The sequence below is a fragment of the Thunnus thynnus genome, chromosome 11 (genome assembly GCF_963924715.1).
Source record: "Thunnus thynnus chromosome 11, fThuThy2.1, whole genome shotgun sequence".
Classification (NCBI taxonomy): domain Eukaryota; kingdom Metazoa; phylum Chordata; class Actinopteri; order Scombriformes; family Scombridae; genus Thunnus; species Thunnus thynnus.
Window position 1 is genome coordinate 13,991,709 of NC_089527.1, and position 25,860 is coordinate 14,017,568.

Here is a 25,860-nt window from a genome sequence, read left to right on the forward strand (position 1 = left end):
CCATCAAGGATGTGATAACCGTTTCCTACACACTCCACACTCCAGAGATTAGCCGGGTCAGTAAGAAAATCCAGGACAACCAGCACACCAGCAGAAACACACTCTCTAAAGACACACACACACTCACACACACACACACACACACACACACACACACACACACACACAGGCATCAGGGTAATGGTAATTGCAATAACGCAGATGCAGGGAGACAGGACATTAACGCTTTTAACAAATGTATATGTCCAAATTATATGTTGATCAATTTGTTACCCTAAACTGTAATAGAGAGGGACCTGGAGAGAAGAAAAAAGAGAGGATGAGGGAGGGTGAGAGCAAATGGGAGACAAACTGAGGAAGAAAGATGGAAAGAGAGTGAGCAGGGAATCACAGTCTCTCTCTCTCTCTCTATATATATATATATATATATGTGCTTGTGTGTCTTTCATTCCCTTACACACATGCACACACAGTCCTCTCTTTATCCATATTAGCCCCGTTAGCATTCCCACACACAAACACTAACCATACGCTGACAACAACAATAGACCTATTTGTCTTGATCCATCACACACACACTGCCATTACATCTTTACAAACCCAACACACCAGTGTGTACATCTGTGTGTGTGTGTGTGTATGCAGGCACTGTGTTGTGTTTGAAGATGACACTGACCTCGTAATGCCCTCACAGTTTCCCGAACACACACACATACACACACACACATTCCACTGTTACACTCCCTGGAAACACACGCTGCACAACCTAACTGGCATTTAAACCCATTTGCTTTCACTCATCCTTTACAGGACTATTGTGCTTTTTTTTGAATACAACTGATAATCAGCCATGTACACCAAACACACATTCACACAAACACACTGGCTGTCGTCATCTCTGTGATTTAGAGCTGGACGATCCATTGTACTACAATCCCATGCGGGACAATAGTAGCCAGCGGCAACCATGATGCCATTTCCAGGCTGATATGGGAAAATTCAGGGATGTGGAGCTCAGACAGACTTTCCATCCTCTGCCCAGATTACCATTGGTAAGTAAAGGATTTATACAAGTGTTATTGTTCACTGGAACTCCATAAGTAATGTCATATATATATATGTCACTGGTAAAAGTAATCTAGTGCATCCATTTTCTGTTACAACTCCCATAGTGTCATCTGTTGAAATAAAAGTGGCAGAAATACATAATAAGCATTATGGCTTGTTACTGGGAAAAATATATGTTGTTGACTTAAAACTATGTGTTGCCCCCTGTGTCAGCAGTCTGAACCTGACTGAGAAATGGACCCATGTGTAGATAGGTCGATGAATAGCTTTATGACGACTGGATAAGAACAGCATGTACACGTTGTCCTTTTTTGAGAGACAAGCAACACCAGGGCGGTTTTATTGTTATTGACCAATGCCAGAGAGGACATGCTCTCAGCTTTAAGAGAAAATAGGTCATCTACAATGCTGCTGGACACACACACACACACATGCACGATGGTGACCCACTTGGTGGTGATGGTGAAACTCAATGTGCTCAGTCAGCAAGGCTTGAACAAAAAAAAAAGTATACTTATACAATCACATCGGTGCAATATAGCATGCGAACATAAACTACGACACTTAGAATTGTATCATTTGATTGAAAGAAAATGCAGCATTACATTAATATCACCTTTCTCAATTAAATTGAAAAGACATAAGCATAAGAAAAGTTTCAGTCACATTATAGTTTTTAACACATTTCTCTATAGTGAGAAAACTCTTCACACAGTTCCCTTTACCAGCATGCAGCTCAACTCATCAGTTAATCTCACATCCAAAATGCACTAATGCAACCAAAAAAACTTCATACACATCTCATCTCTTGTACCAGAACACTGACGACATCTGTCTCCCAACAAGAAAACTTTGTGACTCACAACACGATGTCCTAATAAACAACTGGTAGCACTACAATACGGATAACCATTGTCTTTTGTAGTAGCTTTTATGTAACAGTGAATTGTTATTTTTCCGTCTTTGAATAACGCATTGATTTCATACTTCATAAATCCGACATATGTTTTAACTCCGGTTGAGTCCTGTGTTTATTGTAATTCCGATGAATAAGCGTCCATATGGTTGCTGACAATGAGCCCCAGTTGGGGAGAAGTTACTCTGCCTGCTGAGATCTGGGTGGAGAAATGCAGTAAAGCCCACTAGGGGAAAAACCACTTTCACTGCTGGAGCACCTGAGGACGACTGAAGGACATAAACACATATACATACGCTGACAGACACCTACACACATGCCTCGGTATGTGGCCGCTGCTATATGCTAAAGAGCCCCCAGGCTCCTTTCACCACAGACAGCATGACAGTCTGGCTTTCATATTGCCCACAGTGTTACTCTCACTGGGATCTGTATTATCCAGACTGGGAAATGGACGCTGGGATGAATTCAAAACTGAAGGAATATAGAAATACTTAAAACTCCTGGCTGTTGCTTTCTAGTCTCCACCTACCATCACGTATGTTAGTAAAAATTAAAATAACATTCTTTCATCCAAATCTGATAAGCACATTTTCTTTTCTTATTGAATATTATGTGGACAAGATGGTTGCGTTCTGAAACAAATAAGTGTTACGCTGGTTTTCTGCAGTCTAACATTTCAACATCTGGTTTGAGTCTGTTGCTACGGGAAGCGGCGTAAACTATATGATTTGATCCATAACACTTTTATCCACTTTTAGTTTCCACTGTCTGAAGCTGAAAGGGTTTCTTCACTTTTTCAGTAAAGCTTTCTGTAGATTACGTCTGTGAGGGATGCATATGTGTCGGGGCGTATAGGATTTTCAAAAGAAAAGCACGTTGTAAGCAGGAGTGATAAGACATGATCAGGTGGAATTGTACTGTGCAAATTAAATAAAAGTGGTTCTTCAGCTAATAATGTACCCTTGCTCTTTAATTGTAAATCAAAAAAATTGACTTTAGCTTTACCTTAACCCTTTTCAAACTGTGAGCGGTGCAAGGGAGGTCAAGGGGGGGTGTGGAGGGAGAGACATGAGCCGCAATTTGCCACAAAAGTTGTATTCCTTCTTTGACCTATAACTCTGTCAAATCTGAACACACAGATATGATACACCTATTTTTTTGATTCAGTGTGACTTACACTTCCTGAAAATATTGCATCATTTAAAAAAGACGTTCCCTACAAATCCGGAACTTGTTGAGAATCAAGTAATCTGGTGATAACTATCTGTACATCCATGAGTATACTGCAAACAGGAACTGGTAATAGTTCATTTGGCATACTTTTAACGGTGGTAATTTGCTAAAAATGTAAACAAATATAAGCTAAAAAAACCAGGGCTCAATTTGTCACCCACGACATTACTCACTGACAACGTTATACTCCTCATCGAAGAGAAATCGAGGTAAGACAAGGAACAAAGAATAATAATCGGAGTCACATGTTGCGCTATCAATATTTTTATAACATTAATGCTCAGAGTCTTATATTCCCGGTACACTCCTGAGGCGCCAGTGGACATGTCACAAATATATAACACCATATTGCAAAGTAACACACCTTTCTTTACCTCATTAAATCATGCCAAACCGAATATTTCATGTGTATCTCATTAGGTCTCACCTTGAAAGTGAACATCACACAGTGAATCTCTGACAGAAGCGGGAAGGTCAGAATCTCTTTGTCTAAAGGTCTTTGAATTCCTCAGCGGAGTCCAGGCCTGAGGTGCCTAATCGGATTCTCCCGCATGCCGCGGGGGATAAATGAGAGGCAATTTGATCAAGGTTTCGTATAACAAAATAATAATCACATTCACACCACCTTGCCGATGTTGCAGCCCCTTCCGCTTACGGTTTTGTGTGCATTCAGATTAGCCCTATCTCATTCATCCGTTTTGATCTGGACAAACAAGAAAAGATTTTTTTTATTCCCGCCCAAGAATCTGCATGACACTTTCATCCAAATCTAAATTCTTATTTTATTTGAATACTTATTTTGGACAGCTGCAAACAATCATTTTATACGGTTGTCATGGAAAATAACTGCTAGATGGAAAGCATTTACGCGTGTTACCATGAAGGGAAATTTCATTGGCTGCATATTTGAACTTTATGATTCCCCTGAAATGTCCACACACATGGAGGAAATGTTCATTCCCGTGACAATTTTACTAATTCCTACAAGAGGCATGTGTCCCTTAACAAAAACGACTTGAAAATGTACTATTATATTGTAAACACACTCTTGTGTTTCTTTAAATTAGCTTTCATAGAGACTGATTTAGCTGATGCCCTTGTAAAAAAAAATTTCTTAACTGTCTCGAAGCAGGTGTCATGCACAAAATCACACTGTAAATTCAGATCTGACCTCTTATAAAGTCTCTGCTATGTACATAGCTATGTGATACAGCCATAGTTTGTGTGAGGGAGTCTTATTATAGCTCTTATATAGTGTCATTATAGCTATAACTTGAAGCCAGTCAGAGCACTCCTCTGTGAGCTTCTTTCAGGCATTTCGTTGATGTTGTAACATATTGTGATAACTTGCAGATGGAAGCTAATTTGAACAAAAAGGATCAGGGGTGTTTCTCTCCCTGCCATCCAGTATGTCCAGTATCAAATCCCTCTGAAAAGGATTAAGTGGCAGGAAGAAATTCAGGGATTCATGACTGAATATCTTAGATGATGATTCACAAAGAGCCAAGTATGCAAAGCTTTGTGGAAACAGTAAAATAGGGTCTCCTCGGACAATATGGACTATTTGTGTGTGAAGAGATTATGCCAGTAAAGCTACTATGTGTGTGTTCATCATGTGCCCATACTGTATGCACATGTACAAATGCAAGCATCTGTGTGCATCCATAGAAATATGTGCGGATGTGTATGTGTGTGCAGTTGGAATTCATGGGGCAGGTGTCTCAGCAGTGGTTGGGGGCAGAGCGGCGCTAAATCACTCCTCAACTGACACACCTCACCACAGGGTGTCCCGCCATGTGTTACTGCAGAGAGTGAAAGAGCGAGAGAGAGAGACCCAGGGGTAGCGGTTACTGGGTCACAGAGAGAGAGATAAACCTCTCTATAAATCAGCATCTTGTGATTTAAGAGTACGTTATGCATGTGTGTGTGTGTGTGTGTGTGTGAGAGAGAGAGAGAAGCAGAGGGTGAGAATGCATATGTATACATACAATGCCCTTGGAAGTGTGTGTTTGTGTGTATTGCTGCCTGTATGTGTGCACCCATTCCTGCCTGTGTGTGTGTGTGTGTGTGTGTGTGTGTGTGACAGACCAGCGCAGGTGAACTACAGACAGGCCCAGACATCCTGGCACGATCCAAGTAGACATCAAGACTCTCGCCTTACTCCCCCCCCCCCTCCCGACTCTCCTGTGGCTCCACCTCTACAACTCCCATCACCCTCTGCTGCTGCAGCATATTGCATATTACACACCCGCACATAATCATACACACACAAAGAAGCGAATAACGAATTATGCTAACTGTTGACGTGAATCATTCATTTTTCTTTAATTTGTGTTTCACATACATATACTAACAGAAATGCACATCTGCCACAAATCAAACACACAGGTGCAGACATATATAGGCATAGAATCCTGCTGATAGTGTAAACAATATATTGTGTGTATAGTGATGAGACATCGCTGAAAGCATGGTTAGCATTTGCAGGGGTCCTTTTAAAGTAAACTCCCTGGACTAAACTTGGAAGGCACACTAACAGCACTAGTGTGTTTGAAACAACACACTAGTGACCAATTATGATATGAAGACTGTTTGACACGAGGGACACTCCTGAGCAGTTTGGACTACAGGAAAGCTATCTGTAAATATAACTGAAATATAGCTGCAAAAATTTGGCAGGATCCAAACACCGTGGGGACGATGGATCAGCTCAGCTAAGTATTGCCGTTAATTGGCTTAGTGTTGTCGTATTTCAACAGTATAGTTTTCTTAATATGTTGGACTAAGAACACAGTTATGTATTAGAAGTGTATTGCCCGTCAGTGTATTCAGACAGTAAGCAAACCTCATTTTTCCTCGCGTCATTGTCCACTGGACAGTTTGTGTTTATTTGTGCCAAACACCCCATGTACCAGCGACATTACTACTGTAGCAACCAACCGTTTGTGTGTGTGTGTGTGTGTTCAGCATCTGACTGAACTCATCAGACACTCCTGTTCTTTTTGTTGTTTCCCTCAGGTCTCTCTTCTTTTTCCTCTTAGTCTCTGTACATTTATGAAGCAGATTCATAAGCCCCGGGATACGTGCAAATGTTTCTGCTCGAGTGAAAAATGTACGATGCATTTTTCTTTGCACGCAATCTCTCTACCTCTAAAATTTGTGTTCAGTCTAAAGACACAGATAGAGAGAAGAGTATATAACAAAAAAAACATGTAGAAATGTGTGAGAGTGTGCAAAATGAAAGTTGAACTGAGATACAAATTTTTTAAAAAGTCACTTATATTTAGCATCTAAAAGGCAAAATACGACAAATGTAAAACCCTGGATTATCACATTCATTTATTACCTTTGCTCAGAAATGACTAAGTCATGACTTTCTAAACTTTTATCTCTGTGACTTTGTGTCCTAGGGGTGCGGTGGAGTGGGTGTTTTGTGGTGGTTGGGTTGAGACACTTGGAGAAGTGCGTGTTCAGCAGAAATGTATTTCCAGTGTAGCACCCTGCAGAGTAAATGTTACTGGGAGTCTGTGCAGCCCCGGCTCATTTCAGTGGGGAACACGAGTTAAATAACCAGACTCGTCTTCCTCCCAAAGCAAGGCTTACAGGTTTCACCGGAGTTGCTGTTCTGTGCAAATACGGTACACCCGGCTCTCATTCTTACACGCTCGCACGCAACCTCTTTCTGTATAAACGGATGCTCTCAAGCTCAAGTGCACATATTGAGAACTGTTCGCCTCACACATTTGCCTTGTGCTATTATTATCATTCTTGGATCTTGTACAGCAGACTGTGAGTCTGTGTGTGTGTGTGCTAGTATCAGTCACACCGCGGTTATTTCCTGAGGAAACAATACAGACAGAGTTAAACACAAAACTTTCGGAGGGTATCTGTGCCACGTCACCATCAGTACACATACGGTATTCACACACACACACACACACCCTCTTTCCCCATCAAAGAAGCATTTCTTTGGGCAGCAGAAACCAAAGCGGACTCACATTGTGAAGCTGGTATTGTCCTTTTAAAAGAAATCAGATACCAGCCAGTCTTTGTCATCCGCAGCTTCCTTCCCTGACCACAGCTAGTGAAACTTAACTCAACACTCTGTAAAACCTGCCATGAAAGCCGCCTCACCAATCTTAAAAAGCTAGACAGTTTTAGTGTCCCGTGATGGTCTAAATGTTCATTCGGAAGCATTTCCACCCTGAGAATAGCCATATTCGGGGGAAAACACTGACTCTCTATTTTGTTTTTATTGAAATAATATTACTGATGCAGAATGTAAACCTGTGAGGTATCTGAGTCTTAAAAATCATTTTAATGAACTTCCTTCGTTCTCCAGTCTATGCAATTTGTTCAAAGGCTTCCTGTCTGTCTAAGAATCTAATTACACAAGAATAGGATGTAAAATCAATCATTCAACTCTTACTTGATCCTTTCTTTTTAGCATCATTGGTTAGTGATACTGTGGGTTAATGTTAAGGCGCTCACTGCCTTCATTCGTCAGGGGAGAAAGGAGACATTCGTCACAGGGTAGAATCCTGTAAAGAATGGACTACCATGGCCCATTTAAGTTCAAACCCCAATTTGAATACTTTTGTGTATTATTTCAGTATTAAGCAGCATTATTAAAGAGCCAAGAACAGTATATTTTTGCTTTCTATTTGAGAAATTATTTGCAATTAGTGTAATGGTGAATATTTGGGAAAATACATAGCTGGATGGACAGTCAGTCTTTTTTCTCACACACATACATACAATGGTGTGCCCCTTAATATTGGGGCCAGTGACAGGCTGAAAGGCGAGAGTGATGGATGGGCAGGGCTTAATCACCTTTAATCAGCTCCGTCCTTGAATAATGATGAACAGCCCCTTTTACACACACAGAATGCAGAGAGAAAGAGGGAAGGAGAGAGAGAGAGAGAGAGAGAAGCTTTGAGAAAGAAGCCGTGTGTTGCATACTCTTTGTTGAATTCATAAGTAGAGGCAGATGCCGTCCGTCCTCCTCTGCTTTCATTCCATACATCCGTTTTAGTCAATGCGGCCGATTCGCTTTGTACAAGGCACTGGCTACTGTGTTCCTCCGCTTGGCTCGCACAGCCTCACGCTCATGTTTCTTTATCATAGAACAAAATAAAGTGACAGCAGAAAGTGTGTAGACGGTGTGTGACAGCGTTTAGCTCAGCAAATGCTAAAAGGAGGTGTTATTTTGTTATGTGACTGTCACTTTACTATTGACGTTCCGTGGAAAGCATAGACAGAGATATTTTGCAACTCTCGGTGCCAGACGCTGGGAATGCTAAAACATGCTCTCTGCTCTCCAGGTGTGAAAAGCATGCTGGCAATCGAAAGAGTTCAATAACATGCAGTTAAAAATATGACCGTTTCATGGTTTAATGCGAGTCAGTGTGTGTTTTCTCTGCCACAAGGATGTGTGTACATTTTTCATCTTTGGCAGCTATTGAAAATCGAGCACACACTTTCTGAATCACGCTGCACACTTCATATAGATGAAAGGGATTCTAAAAAATCTATTACAATGAGTAGGAGACTAGAAATTCAGCTTTTGTTAGACGCTGACTATAAATTGAGTATAGATAAACAGCATTTTTTTATCATTTTCACCATCATGTTCAAATGACCTGAATGTAGCATTAGCCCCGGCGCAGGCCTCCTCCTCTTGACCCCTCCCACTCACCCATCAACCATCCCGGGCTTGGCGTGGTTGACAGGCAGCTGAAGGGCAGTGCTGTCAGGGAGGCCAAAGGCTGAAGCGTGGGGGGCCTGGCAGGGCGGCTGAGCCCCAGGACAATACCATTACAGTGGGGATGAGGACTGCATGAATGACCTGAGGAAATCATGGGGCTAGCAGGAATGTTCTCCCGCTGGGTGCACACATGGTATTTCACTCTGCAGAAGGGTGATAACCCCCACTCTCCCCAGTAACAGCCACCCAGAACAGTCCATCATTAAAAAGAAACCTGGTGAAGGGTTCTCATTGCAGGCAGATGCAGACCGCAGTGTGGTGACATGTACGCAAAAATATGAAAGCTGCACAGAGTTCACAGTCTTTATAGACTCTTTCTCTTCAGCTCATCAGACATGTACATATCGGCCTTGCTTTCTTTTTTAGATGACTGACTTATTCTATGTACGTTAATTGCAACTTTTTTTGCTTGTCATGATAATTCTCTCGGGTCTCTCTTGAAAATCTGAATCTCAGTGACATTTTTTTTAAAGTAAATCCAACACAAAAAAACACTGCAACCGTTGAATAGCAGCTAAAACCCTCTGATGCATTTCCAAAACACCTGCACAAACCAACTGCTTTATCTCATCCCATCCCTACTCCCTTCCTGACTCTTTATCTCCATTTACCCCCTCTTCTACTGCCTAGTAAACACACACACACACACAGTAATGTGTGAGTGGCCTCCCATTCAATGAGACCTTGAGCTCCACAAAGCCTCATGTGGCCCTATGTTTTAAGCCTCACAGGAGGCAACAAGCACACATTACAACCCCATAAAGGCTAGCCTATAGTGTGTATTACATACTCTTCGCTGACAGCAGTCACAGGTTACCATAGTTCAGCGGCCGACAAGAGTCTTGTAGTCTAAAGTTGTTGAACCTCAAACACTCCTTAGTAGGACGGACGGTCTAATAGGCAACAGATTATGAACACCAATGACAGCATTTGTTCAGTGTTCCTCCAAAATGGTGGGTGGGAAAAACACAAAATAAGCACCAGTGTGACTATGTTAGTAGCATGAAGATCAGCCGACATGCAATTGAGATATAAACTTAGGCAAGGACATGGGAAAGTATGACAAATGATCTATTGCATCATACCCTAAGCACAGCTGGTTATGATGCAACAAGGTGTAACAAGGTGGTGTAACAAGGAACGTAGCATCCAAAGACCTCAGGACCTTTCATCCTCCATTCCCATCCATCTTTCCTGACACTTTCCACTATTAACCTTCGAGTAAATAGGTATAGTTACTCAATGGTTAATGGTATAACATTATAATAATAAGTAAAATGTGAAAAATGTTCCAACCACATACAATTTGACTTAAAATCACCTAAAGCTTTGTTTGTTTAGACCCTTGTGATGACTTTGGTCTCATTACATTTGGACTGTCTATGGTCTGAAGGTAGGTAGACACCATATTTTTAAGGCTTCATTTATACTCTGCCTTATTGTACCTTGATTATTGTGTGCAAGGGCTCTATTCCTGAAAAAAAATGACAATAAAAGTAACTAACAAGACAAGAATCTTACCTATAAATGCATATATTACCAATTTAAATTCATATTACTCTTTATAGTACAGGCAGTCCATAAAGGTTCCGTATTATGATAGTGTCCCACTGACAGAACAGCGGGTGATAAGCGGTTAGACCTTATTATATTACTATTTCTATATCAATAAATTCTAAGCTCCAATCTTTCTATTGCAAAAGATACATCTATAAGTTAAGTTGGTCTCTCCCATTCCTAATTATCAATCGGTGCAGCTAGGCTTATGCTCTGAATTATTGAACAGACTAGCTGTGATATGTCAAAAAACATACTGCATATATGGAAACATCTTCCAATGTTAACCAGATGTTAATAATAGAGCGCAATTAACTGAAAGTGATGTGGTATGCTCCATCTAACTCAACAGGCTTCCTCATCTTTCCCATGCGCTGCAAGCGTCTGTCGTGCCAGTAAAATCCTTCTTCTCTTTCCTTATTGTTTTTATAGGCCTGTAAATAGTCCAAGCTAAATTAATGAGGCCACAGAGACTGAGATGGAGCAGTGAGGGGGATAAAGGAATGGAGAGATGAAGGGAGTGATAGATGGCATCATTATAACGCAGCACATCTCACTTAACAGGACTGTTGGCTTTGGAAGTTCCATGTTTTAGCATGTGCCAATTCCAGTTTCGCCTTGTTTGGATGTACAAACACATACACACATGCACACGCAAACAAAGACAAAAGTATAGAGGCTAACGAAATGTTTTAATGCACCACATTCACACACACACAAACCCCCCAAACAGATAGGCATGGACATACACACAAACATACTATAGGCAAGCTGGACCAATGAACTCATGTTGAGGACCACATACTGTAACTAACACATGAACACACACACAGAAGCTAACAGTCTCAAGTGGCCCATAAACACTCTCACACATACACAAAAGACACAAAAAAAAACCAACCTTCCCAAGCAAAATTCACTCACACACACACACACACACACACACATACCATCATAATTAGCTCAACTGCCGCAATGACAAATGAAGATAGAGCCTATTCTTTCCCCACCTGGGGACAATTTACAGAATATCTCGGTTAAGCTGAGCACACTGGTAATTAACACTGAACCCCAGTCAGTTAGCTGGCTGATAGCAGAGCTCTGCATTATCGCATTGTTTTAGGTGAAAGACTTCACAGAGCCCATTTTCATTCAACCAGAATGAGCTATTCTTCACTGGAGCATCCTCACACTAGCAGGAGAGGTGTAAATGCATGTGGAGTGAAAGAGTAATTACTGTACAACTAGAACGCTCTTAGAGACCGCTATGCTGCACAACTCTCTCCGACGACTGCTTGAAGCAGCAAATACACACCTAAACTTTGGAATTAAGTCACTTTGGAGAAGTTTTATAGTTGTGAAAACTTGCAAATGTCTGATGACAGAACTCCCAGATATAAATTTGCTCTTGATGCCTGTGTGTCCCACAAGTTTCTTGGAAATCTTCACAGATCTTTGAGATGCCTGAGTGAAAAATAACTTATTATTTGCTGTTTCCCACTTAAATTTATTCTTGTCTAGGTTAAAAAGCAAGAACAAGAGAGTGATAATATAGTAATAAATAATAAAAGATGGCAAAAAATGCATAGAGAAAAAAAAAAAAACATCTAGACAGACTGATGTGCAGAGATGTACTGCGGGGGGGAGACTGACAGACCAGATGAAAGATGTTCGCTTCATAATTAAAAGGTGTGTACACCCGCGGTTAATGTATGGCATTGTAATTAACACCTTACTTTGCCGATAATGGGATGCAGCGCAATCTATCAGCGATCAAGCGGTTATGTCTGTCTCTCCCACACGTTCCGTCTCTCAACCCCTACGTTTCTGCGTGCGTGTCGAGAGCGTACGTGTCACTCATCCCGACATTAGCATGGTAAGTACATGCAGATGGCGGTTAGAGCCACTAACCTTTCAGGAGCCATTTACATGTAAATCGATGGATTAATTGGCTAAAGCTCATTAGAGTTGGGGGTCTCATCAATACCACATACACCTCAATTACCCCTGGCACTGAGCTGTCAACCCAACTCAACCCACACACACACACACACACACACACAAAAGAACCAGTGGTATACATGAGACCTCTTGATTGGGAACTCAAGATCCACCAGTAATTTATGTTTAAATGATGTTATTTTTTCTTTTAAAGTAATCTTTAATTGCCACAACGCTTTGTCAAGAATCTTACTGTATTTTAGCAAACCACAACTGAATACTATTGATATAAGTTGGGTTTTTTTTCTTTTTTTTTTTTGTGCTGAAAGAATAGTCATTCATTAAATGTTAATAGTGGAGTATAAAAGTGCTTTCCTGTGAATCTCTGAAATGGCATTGAGATCATAGGACACAAAAATTTTGAATGATTTTGAATCTGATAAATGGTCACACTCATTCAGATTAAACCAAACTACTTCTCTGTGTATGTATTGCGTAGTGATTAAATCAAAAAAAATATCATATCATATATCATAGATAGTGGGCAAAAAGTAATATCCAGGTTTTAGTTAAAGGCCGGTATCCACACATCAATATAGCTGTTTTCACCGGCAGCAGTACAAAGCCTGTCAGGAAATCAGGGAAACAGGCAGGAGTCTGTGCGGAGGCCTTGCATTAATCAGTGAGATTTCTCTAACATTCCTTGAGGTTTTGCACTTTGGCATCGGCTCCAGGTGCTGAAATTGAACACTTAATAGCAAAAGACCAGCAGAGCGGAAGAAATGGAAAACTTGGTCGGTTGTATCGCTAGGCGTGGGCCGTGCTACCTTCACCTTGACAAATGCCTGGTGCCATCCATTTGAACAGGGAAAGATGAAGGGAAATGAATCGGAGGAGGTGGGAAATCTGTGGATGATGAGTACAGTAATCTTGTTGGACACTGCTGTCTGCCATTTTTCTCTGCTCATCTCCACACTCCGCTCCACTTCTAACCTTCCATGCATGTTTGTGTGTGTGTGTGTGTGTGTGTGTGTGTGTGTGTGTATGAGAGAGAGAGAGAGAATTTGTGAGTGAGTGTGTGTAATTTGTAAGAAAGGTCAGTGCTCATCTCCACAGTATCCCTGAACCTTTAAAGGTCGGATCCTTTGTCCTGGTATAAGTGACGCTTTATTCCGGCCTCGACGAGAGAAGGGACGTAGACAAAGACGGAGAGAGAGAGAGGCCTCTGGTTTGAGAGAGGTAGCATTAAACATTTTTGGCAGCACAAACTCTTGTTGACACACAGCACTGGTATTGGTAAGGGATCCAGATGATGAGGCAGGAAGTTAAAGCTGCATGTGTTTTCCCTGTACCAGCAATAATATAATACATCACAGCTGATATCACAGCTTAACACTACGGACATAATAACTTTATTTCAAACTCATTAATTTTAACCTTACCGTTGAGACCCAGCAGTCTCCAAACAAAACAAGCCACATTTACTTGAGCATTAAGCTCAAGTAAATGTTTTCTTCTAGTCCGTTTCGACAGCATAACTCACGAAGTGCTTCGCAATAAAAGGAAAAACAACAGATATGAAATACAAACACAATAATAAGAATATGTCTCTCTTAATAAATGTACCATGAACAGCAACATGTATGTTGACTCAACATGTATTGAATCAAGGGAGGTATAAATATAACTATCATTCAAAAGCACACTCTTCAGATTTTAAAGGGGACATATCATGCACATTTCCAAGTCTATATATATTTATTCTGGAGCTCTACTAGAATATCTGTGGATGATTAACTGTTCAAATAACTCCTTATTTATGTTATACTGGCCCTTTATGCGGCCCTTCAATTTTAACTCCTGTCTCTTTACGGCCCATTACTTTATTCTGATTGGTTAGCTTTCGGAAATTGTGTCTCGGTTGACGTCCGGCAGTTTGGGAGGCTACGTAAACAAACGGTAGCAGTAGGATTTCACTCGAAATGGAAATTCTCAAATACATCCCTATGTGTTCAAGCCAGATTCCGATCCAAAATATACGAGTGGACAATGTGAGCAGCTCGTAAAACAAAATTAGCAACAACTTAGGAACAAAGGCTACAGAATGGGCAGCCATTTGTGGGCATGCCCGATCAACATGATGTCATCATGAGGAAGTAGTGGCAATAACCATGGCTTTTGACTTTCAGGGAGCATTTTTAAAATCATTTACCTCAAGTTTTGGACCATGTTTAACATAGACATCTGACATCATAACCTTGGGAAAGCAAAATGCAAAGAAGCTACAAATTCTAAAACATTCCTTGTTTGGTGCTGAATAACAGCCAGAAAGGCCTTTTTGCAGAACATTATGATGTCACAGCAAAGTTGACCTTTTCATCAGTTCACTTCATCATTTTATCCTATTAGACATTTGTCATAATTAACGTCTGAATTCTTGAGTTATGGCCTAAAACTTGTTTTGTGAGATCACAACGTTTGTGCCAAATGAGAGAGACATACCCTCAAGGGGTTCCTGATATCGCATTCATGAGAACGGGACGGATGGACATGCAGATGGACGGACAAACCGAAAACATAAGGCTGCCCGCCACGGCTGTCGCTGACGTGGAGGCATAATAACGGAAAATCATTAAAAGTATGAATTCATACACATACAGTCAATATAGTGCTTTATTTAGATGCTGGAAATTGGTAATTGGAGATTTAAACTTGTGTGTTGAGTAAGAATTGTTCTTATCTAGATTGCTTGAAATGGTCAATGAAGAGGGCACACAAAAATACACACACACACACACACACACACACACACACACACACACACACAAACACATACACACAAACATAGACACAGCTGCAGGCCTTTAAGATTGTCCGGCGTTGCACTCTCCATGCTTGGCTGCTCTGGGCATGCTCTGTTGTGTTTGGCATTCAGAGTGCAGGGACAGCTAAAGGCCTGATCACTGAGGCCTGACCGCCTTTAATCAGCACACACACACACACATACACTCAAACACACTCATATGCATACGCAGCAGTATAGTATACAGTATATGTCACACGCAAATGAACCACTCCACTTCCACAGTTGCACACATTGAGACACGTACACTTAAACACTAGAGGGCATGTTATTCCACCTGACACCGTTTCTAAGTCAACCACCATGGCTGAAGGTAAAATGTCATCACTCTGCCTCTTGCCAGTGGATAGAGAGTATGCAATAAGTGCAGAGACCTTTTCTTTTATCTCCATCAGCTGTGGGAGTAAGAAGAGTCAGGGATGCATGGACTCTATGGATCATTTCAGAAAGACAGGACTGTCTGGGACCAGTGACTCTTCAGTGGGGGCACAAACTGAGAAATGAGTTCTCTTGAGATGGTATACTTTATTTTGGGTGTTCATGCAAGGGAAGTGTGTGTGTGTGTGTTCTAACAATGAGTGAATGGAGTCGATTTACATCGGATTATGCAATTTCTTTGCAGCTAAAGATGGCCATAACGCAAAGCAAAATGAGTGTTTTTATTCTCAGCATGTCTAGTGGCTCCATGCCAGCAGAGAGAGATTAAGTCTCTTCAGCTCTCCCTTTTCTTCCTTTGAGATGTTGTTGCCCCAGCATGTCCTGGATCTGCCCTGGGTCAGTCATCTGTCAGCTATGCCCTGTGCCCTTGAGATCTTAACCAGGTGTAAACCTTCTCAACTTCTCAATGAAACTCCAAAACTCATTGAGCTTCTGAGCACATTACTGAGAGTGAAGCATGTAACCGTACAGAGAAAGGTTGCGCGTACTTGAACTGCTTCTCTCCGCTGTGTCATTTTTTCATCTATTATGGCTTTGTGCCTCCACTTTGTTTTTACCATGATAGCCCAATATAGTCGCAGCCAGCGGCCAACTGGTTCCCATCATCCAAACATTCATAAACTCCGGGAAGCAGATGCTGTCCCTTCACCAGAGTGGAAAAGTCCACCTCATTCAATTGAACTGCAGTCTAGGGGCCAGATGCATAAAGGATACATACAAAAACCATGCATATACCATCCCCTACACATAAACTGGTATTTATAAATATATAAATATATAAATATGAATGTTCGGTGAGATTGTGTGCACCTCACGCATTCTTTAGAGCAGCCGTATATATGTTTTTCTAGAGTGATCTCAGGTTGATGTGATGAAGTTGAGATGAAATATAAGGTGAGAGATGGAATCTTTTAGTAAAACATTGTTTGTGTTGGTTGATAACCAGCTACACTGATTGTGTGATTTCTTTTTTTTTCGTAGTGTTTACACAAAGATTTGTAAAATGCTAATAAAAGGCACATTTATTAAAGTAACGATGATACTTTACTTTTGTGTGATGAATCTTATCATTCTTTTAATTTACACAAGAGTCAACATTTTATTCTGCTGTTAATATTCTATTTATTTTATCCTTACTTGTGAAATAACTTCTAAAGATATGAGCACTATAAACTAATCATTGATTACATTTCTGAGATATCACCACCAACGATGGTTTACAGGTCCATGATGTGATGAATTAATTACATGGATGGTATAAAGAACCACACAGCCGTGTGTAATGGTCGTGCGTAGTGACAGCTGTTGGAGAACCTCGCTGGCGCAACACAATCAGTGAAACAGCACTTCTTCTTCTCCATTTGCTTAATTGACAGGTGTACAGACTGGTGGAGCAGGCAGCGTATTAATATGAAAACGGCAGGTTAATTACATGTCTTCATCCATTTATGGCTAATTGTGGGAGTGGAAATAAGGCTCATGCACATGCAAGCAGTTCCTCTTGCTGAGATGTATAAAACAGAACCATGCATAGCACAGATACATAAATCTGACAAAAAGAATGCGTATGCGTTTTATGCATGTGGCCCCAGGTCTTTACTATTTGATGATATAATATTCAATAAATATCACAAATGGAAGGGCACTATGTATATATTTGCCAGTGTGACTCCCACCATAAACAAACTTGATTTAATGCCAACTTCTAGCTTTCGCTGTAAATATTAGAACAGCCGTGTTATCCCATACTGCCAGAGCATCTCTTACAGAGTACCTCAGGAAGCTCAGTTGCAGTGTGCATGAAAAGAAATTTGACAACCTTAGGACCTTTAACTGGACCTGAAGAGTCAAGTGAAACCTTTTCATTTTTTTCCTGGTAGGATTTATAAAACTTGCCCCTGACCAGATTCCTTTGATCCACTTCAGCCTGCTCAGGGTCAAAAGCAGAGAAAAACTCTTGAAGGCAGCCAGTCAATCCCAAGGCTGTGCCCCGGCCAAACATACAGTGTTTTCACTGGAAAGTGATGTCTTTATGGGTAAATACAAACAGAAGAACATTTGAATGCACTGAAAGAAATGACTGGTGGATGAAGGATTGGTTTGACAAGCATACTGTAAATGCACTGAACATGAAGTACATTTTAATTTCAGCTCCAGAATCTATGTGCACGCGCACATGTGTGTGTGTGTGTGTCAGTGAAAAGCAGTTTCCGCAGTGGTAAGCACCTTGTCTTCTTTTTCTCACCTCTGCTGACTTCTAGTCCACTAATGACCTGTATATATTGACAGACATGTCTCTTACAGTTATGTACTGCACTCATTCTATCTCTCTCTCTTTCTCTCATGCACACACACAGATGTGTATACACCATGCAGTATATGAGGATATATCCCAGAGGAGCTCTGAAGCCTCGCTTCCTGCAGACCTGATTAAGATGGAAGACACAAACAATAAAAAAAACCAAGGTTACCATAACAAGGTCAGCAGCACACAAGCAGACACAGGTACAAAAAAAATAAATACAAAAAACCCAAAGCAGCTAAGGGTAAACCAAGGAGTCAAATTTTGTACTCTGCCTTTTTTGTTCAAAGTTCCTGAAGATTGAACCATAAATGTATATAGTGATGCAAAGATTTCTATAAATACTGATTTGCAGTGAAAACACATTAAACCCACAGTTACTGTATGTATGTCCACAGGTCAGCATGGCCTTGGCCACATAAATTGAATAAATAAATGAAGCTGACAAATTGTAGATGGGTAGTCTGTGGCGTACAATTTAGAACTAATTTCTCTTTTCTTTAGTCAATACAAATATCAGTGTCTTAGTATCACAACATTGATAATTGAAAAATAACTAAGTAAAACATAACAGTAGATAGTGGGACAATGTTAGTGGCATAGAGAAGAAGTAATACTACAAAAGTGCTGTATGTCATTTGTAGTGACTGTGAGTTATTGAAACAAAAATGACTCCCTGACTTGATTGTATTGTATTCATATGTGTCACATAGTTTACCGTGTGCAAAATGTTAATGTTTTCAATGGAAACTCTTTTATTCCACACTAGAACACTTTGTGTAACAAGGGCACAGCAAGAGGCTGTTGCAGAGAAAGTGAAGTTGATCAGAAATTTTCAAAAATGGTGATGGTGAGATTTCTGTAATTTTAAATATGGTAACCGGCTAACATCAATGCAGAATTATCAGTAGATTTCCATGCCATGCCATACTCTCAGAAGCCTTAAAACAGACATTTCTGTCTTTGTTTTGCTGTCATTAAAGACTGCAGTGATACGGAAAGGTTGTCATGCTGACATCTGTGATATAGCATCACAGTGAGATCAGACAGCTGCTGGAAGACAGACATTTATGTTTTTTCAAATGAAATGACACTGAGAGGCCTCTATTCACTGATCGCATCGCAGCTGTACAACAAGATGATGCTTCTGACAACTTGCAATACATGCCTACAGGACCTGTTTAGATAAGCAAGACACTTGACAGGCGCCATGTGGTCCCTATATGTGTCTGAGGTCGCAGCTGAGGTCACCACCGCATCTTCAGCACCAAGGACAGCAGACATCACACATGATAGCTTTACAGTAATAGGTCTATTTTATTCATGAGCTAAATAAGGAGACATTAAGTGTCTATCGCTTATAGTAAAAGTCGTTTTATGTTTCAGGGTAGCAGTAGTATTATAATTAGGCTCATTGATAGGCTGTGGCTGTATTCTATATGGCCATTTAATTTGCCTTTTGTGCAACCATTTGAACTCCGTCCCCCACTGAAGGTGGACAGATGGATCCGATTAATTCACATGATCAAAGACAGAGAGTTGCAAGGTGAGACACTGATAATAGTAATAGAGTGTAGTAATACAAAGTGAGAAGAAAATGTCTTAAATTCAAATGAGCTGCAGATTGTGCTATAAGTCCATATTAGTCATTTCCTGCACATGGCTTCTTTCCAATACATTATCCAACTGGACTTTGCCATTTTTTTTTTTTTTTTCATTACATTTTCCTGTTATTTTATGCAAAATAGTGCCCTAGTGATGACTTAAATAACTAAGGTAACGATGACAAAGACAAGAAAAGCATTTAAATGTCACTGATAATTGTTTTATCTTGTGACCTGTTTGTCTTCAAGTTGTGGTGGAAAATCTTTTTATCAGCCAACTTCCTGGAATGTTTGAAAGCAATACACAGCGGTGATGATTAGTGGAGCAGTGCAGCACATAAAAAAAAAAAGAAAAAAAAAAAAAAACATGACATGTCATTCTCTGTGGATGTTTAATTGATAGCACTAACACCACAAATTACAAAACAGGCATTCTGTGCCAGAGAGTTTTCAGCAGGGGTCTATAACCCAGTGACAGCTCACTCTCTCTCTCTTGCCTTCGCCTCCCCCTCCTCTCCTCCCTCTTCCTACTCCTTCCCCGGCTCGTTCCCTCTCATCTATCAGAGGTGATGGAGTGACTTTCCTGTGCAACTCCCAAATTTCCCCTCCCCTGCTACATTACATGTGTATCCAAACCACCACTGTGTCTGTCAAACAGGACGTTTCCCCACTGTGTCCGTCTCTCTGTTCTTGTCTACCCACTGACACGCACTCACACGCACATACACGCAAAAGCGATGTCAGCAAGAGTCCCACAGTGATCATCCCTCAGTGTTAAGCCGTACTTGTCGGTTGCATATGTGGACTGTATGGAAGCACACACACTCATATATAAATTAAATATGTTTAGTTTTTTTTTTTTTTTACTGTGCTCACACAAGCTGCATGTTCACCATATCCCTTTGTACTATACACACACACACACACACACACATACAGTATTCTCATACACACACACACACACAAAGACTGACCACTGTGAAGTGATCCTGTCAACTGGTAGGGGCCTCTCCAACAAATAAACACCCTATCTATCTATCCCTCCATTTCTGTTTTAGGGCCTGGTTGTGTGTGTGTGTGTGTGTGTGTGTGTGTGTGTGTGAGTCTGTGTGCATTTGGATGTATTTGTCTCTGTGTGTGTTAAGTTGAATTCCTGAGCCTGTGGTTACCAACAGCTTTGAAGTCCCAACAGCACCAGGGCCCCAGGGTGGCAGGCTTACCCGCCACCCCCAGCCTGCAGTTGAAGGCCCATAAAGAGAAAAGCAAACAGGCAATAATACCCCGAATGAACAAACCTTTGCTGCATCCTTGGCTACAGCCTCCTCCTTGGCCCTTCATGCCAGACACACATGCACACTCATACACACGAGCAGCACTGCGTTGGTATATTGTATGAGTGCAAGCGGAGATCAAGAAGTAGACTGAGAGGGAGGGACTGAGACACAAACAGACATATGCTCATGAAATCTTTTAGTCTGCATGTAGGGCAATGAGCATATGAATGCATGCTCTCTTTCTCTCTCTCTCTCTCTCTCTTTCACACACACACACAAGTATGTATATAGACCATACAGTATGTGAGCAAATACACAATTATTGCTGAGTTGCCTTGCTTAGTGAGTTATTTCTGCCTTTGGACAACAGTGGAATGGTCTCTAATTAACTCTATGCTCATCATCTCTCCTCTCTCTCCCTCTCTCCCTCCCTCTCTCTCACTTTCTCACTCTCCCTTCCTCTCTTCACCTCCCTCCAGTCAGATTTCCCTCCCGGCTGCTGCGGAGTGAAGTGGGAGTCAGTATGATTGCTGCAGGCTTCTCAGCATGCTTTAATTAGCTCCTTTTTTCTTTTTGTTTTAAAAAATCAAGGTTATGGAAGATCCTCAAAAAGTCAAACTGTACTGGAGGGGTACAAAATTTTGGGCACTTGTAGAGACACACTGTTAACAAAAAAAAAAAAGCTTTTCATCACTACTGCATGTACAACTTTGTGTATAGATGCATATGCATGGATTTCCTTTAACACATATGAAAAGATGAGGTGAATGTCAAAGGTGAAGAGGTGTAAATTCCCAAAAAAGATGCTGCTTTCTCCACTTTCTCTGGAGAGAGTGCTCACTTGCTACTGTTTGGGAGAGAGCTTGGGTTGTACTCATTTTGATTTGCGTAAGTGTTGTAGCAAGTTGGAATGGGTCACTGATTTCAGCTGTAAAAAAAAAAAAAAAAAAAAAGATGAGTGTATTTTCACATTTAGCTAATTTAGTAAAATTCACTGTTAACATCATGATTCAAGACCTTTCTAACTGGAGCACTCAATCCAGGCTTTGTCCTTTCTTCCAGCCTCTCCTTTCTTTTTCAGATTCCAAAATGGCTAAATTCCAGGCAGCACACAGCCAAAAGGCTGCAGCAGAGAAAGCTTCCACACTAAGCTAAAGTGACAAGAGAGGAGGAGACTGATGCAATGGAACACTAGTGTTAGAACAGAGCCATGTACAGTATAACACTTCATTCACCCAAACAAACACGTACACACACACAAAGGACAGCGAGAACTGATGTGAATGCCTAGATTGGCTTTGAAAATGTGTGTGGCGGATGTATATGAGTAACACCCGTTCTTGAACACAAAGTGTGGAGGTGCCCTTCAACGAGGAAATGAATGCCCCGCAGTAACAGGCTATTGTTGTACTGTGTGAGACTGTGTAGCTCCGGTTGTGTACGTGTGCAACTATGATGTGTAGCCGGGTGCTGCTGGAAAAAGGGAAAAAATGGCTCAGTTGACTGTGAACGGGATAAATAAAGGTTACAACACACATACGCACACATGCAATCACATATTAGTGACAAAAAGAAAAAAAAAGCAGTGATGTATATTAGCCTGTTGCTGGACTAGAAATTCTGTCATAGCAATTTAGAGGGGATGTGGTGGTGAGTGTGTGTTTGTGTGTGTGCGTTTTGATGTGGTTGTGTGTGTGTGTTGAACTGACATGTTCTTGTGGAGAGCTGGGCAGTTATATAATGGCCAACACAAACAAACAGAGTCCTTCCAAGGGACCAGAGGAGAGCCAATAGCTCCATGAATTCACAGCACTCAGCCTCAACAGTCTGGCAGAAAAATATATACAAAAACACAGAACAAAAAACAATATGGGTGATGAGAAAAATAAGAACGAAAATGTGAGCACTGGCGAACGAATACAGCGACGGCGTGGCTGAAACTCTTCTGCTTCGCTTACGGTAATTGACCAGAAAGAGTATTCGAAATAAAACCGTAATGTTTAACGTCGAGGTTGATGATTTTCAGTATTTTAATCGTGTGATAAGTTATATCTACGGTTTTATTCTCCTCAGGCCATGCACTGTATAACTAATACAGAAGGTCAAGCTAAAAACAGCACTGGAACAATTTTTGTTGCATGCATTAAGGGATTTCTGATCCCTAGGGGGCAGAAAGACTCCAAAAGAAACTCAGAAAGAAAAACACATCTAGCAGAGACAGAGCAGAACTTGCATCCTATTGGAGTGTGTATGTATGTGTATGCATATGAGTATGTGTTGTTTTTCTTTTGGCAAACTAAGTGCTAAAGTTTCTTCACCGGTGATGTTGGTTCTCCACCATAGGGACCAGCAAACCAATACAAACAACTTGGAATGCGTATAGATACTGAGTAAGAATGGCCGTGCTAATATCTAAAATATTGCGAAATAGAGTTTTGCTTAGAATTAAATAGTTAAATAGACGCCGTATCGTTTCAGAAAGCAAAACTTCGGTATTTCATCGGTCAGGTTGATGTAAACTTTGTGTTACAAAAGCCAATGAAATATGTGTAATGCGGATCTGGCATGTCTGCTTGAAAGCTAAAGCCTGTCTTTGCATGAAGGCAGCAGCTAAATCATTTTAGTGAGAGAGTGGAGAGTAATATAAAACATTCGACATGAGATGGACAGAGGGCTTTGAACCAGCAGCCAAGACCATCAGCCACTGGGGTGAAAGGAGAGCGGGGGAAGAAGCAGAGGAAGTAAACAAGGAGAAAAAAGGCACTGTTATTTGGGAAAAGATCACTGCAGTCATCAAATACAAATAAATTTAAAACATCAAAATGATCTATTAGAAATAAGTAGAATTCCCGTTTACTTTATAGTACCTTAAAACTTAACAAATTAACTTTTATTCTCTTTCTAATAAAGTACTTTTTTTTTCTTTTCTTCTACCTATAATAAGTAATCTGAGCAAGACCAAAAACTCAGGCAGTATGTGTGTCCCTGCGTCTGTGTGTGTGTGGATTTACTGTATGTGTAATTGTAATAAGCATTATGGTGCTAGCAAGTATAAGGATTGTGTGTCTTGATAAATCCAGCAAGAATGTAAACCTGGGTCTCCCCTTAACGTACAACAGAACAGCTGCTTGCATTTGCAACACGCACGTACGCATGCACGTCACACACACACATACGCACAAACTCTACAGACAGACATCCGTTCGCTGTTTCAGGATCAAATTAGGGTTGCAGGAATTTCACACTGATGGTAGATAGGAGTTAGTTCACCTGCTCCAGTCTGTTCTAATGACAGATGAAAGACCGACTTAGCTAGATTAGATCCAGCCTCGCATTCTCTGTAGAAGGCCTTAAGTCTGTTCACAAAACATACAGTAATCCAGATGATGACTGACATGTCCATTCAAATCATACAGTATGAAAACTCACAGTTTCACCCTGACACAAGATCCAATGACATCTCCTGCTGTAATATAGATGATGAAATATCAAAATACATTCACAGTAATAGTCTGAATCCTGTGAAACATGTAATGACACATATGCAGCCATCAGCCACACACACACACACACACCCAAACCCAAACGTCCACACACGTCCACACACACTCTCATAACTGCAGCTCATGCGTGGTGTCCCATTTCCACAGCCAGACAGAATTCATGTGTTCTTTTGAAGGCGCCACTGAAAAAACATCCTTGCTTTCACAAACATTTCTGGCTGTACACACACACACACACACACACACACACAGCTCAGCAAGATAATGACAGTCTAATACCGGAGTGTACTCTATTAGAGCCATTGAACACACTTTGGAGACTGTATAAACAAAGACAACTGCTCTCGTATTGTCTCTCTCTCTCTCTCTCCTCCTCGGATAGAGACTTAGGTAAATGGAAGATGCTGCATTGAAGCGTCCTGTCAAAGAAAACAAAGCATGAAATATTCAGTGAAGGTGCTCCATCCACTTGACTCAGAGCGAACAGTCAAAGCCAACAGCACTCAACCCAAACACCTCGCTCGCCACGCTCTTAAATCTACTACTTAACCGCCGCTACCTGACAGCATGTTATGTTTAATTACTTGATTATTCATTTGTGATCTTTGCTGAACTTCAACCAGTTTGTGTATTTTGGTGAGATCCTTGAAGAGGTTTTGAACACAACAATATTATACCGATATACATTCTTTTTATAGAGGGAAAAATCAAACACAACCAAACTCCTGCGTGGAGTTTTGGAGCCCAATATGTGTCTGTTTGCAGGTCTGTGACTTGTAAATACATGGTTTAGACATCTGTTTCTATGTGTTTTAGCTGGCTGTAGCGCTGTAAATATGTTTTCAGCATCCCTGCTATCTGTCTGTACGGTGACCTAACCTCGTGCACTCATCTATCTGTTAACACAGAGGGGCCTGGAGAGCGAGCTGCGTTCTGGGGCCCCTGATGGCTGCATGCAGGGGGTTGTGGGGGCCTGTTGGTGCAGCTGTCCCACTCCAGAGTAACATAAGACCTTATTAGAGTCCATTAGACCTCTCTGAAACTAATAAGAGATTGTCAAATACATCCAAACATTCACACAATTCACAGAGAGACAGGACGTGAAAGGAGGGGTGGCTGGGTTGCGGGTGGGGTGGGGGTGGGGGTGGTGGTGGTGAGGGGGGTGGGGGAGCATTTGTCTACAAAATGTTCCATTGTTGTATCTTCAACTTTAAGGCGACATTTCAAGTTTCCACAAATTGTATTAATCTATTGTTTAAAATATTTCCCGTAAATAATCTGAAATGACATCATGGGTCCCTTTTAGAACTATTCTAATGAATAACTTCAGGGGGTTTTAGGTATTAACAAAAGGTTCAGAGGCAGATAACACTGACTGATCAATGTCTGCA

At 41.0% G+C, this 25,860-nt stretch overlaps 1 protein-coding gene across 7 annotated transcripts in view; it reads right to left on the reverse strand.

Moving 5' to 3' along the window:
- epha3 (eph receptor A3) overlaps positions 1-25,860 on the reverse strand; it is a 103,340-nt gene that overhangs the window by 56,056 nt on the left and 21,424 nt on the right. Inside the window, exon 4 of one of the 7 annotated variants that reach the window (XM_067603270.1) lies at positions 16,453-18,212. The exons of the other annotated variants lie outside the window; for them this stretch is intronic. Within the exon in view, the coding sequence (XP_067459371.1) occupies positions 18,109-18,212 (104 nt within the window). The 3' untranslated portion in view covers positions 16,453-18,108. Of the gene's footprint in view, positions 1-16,452; positions 18,213-25,860 lie in introns of those variants that run through there. 7 annotated transcript variants of the gene reach the window in all.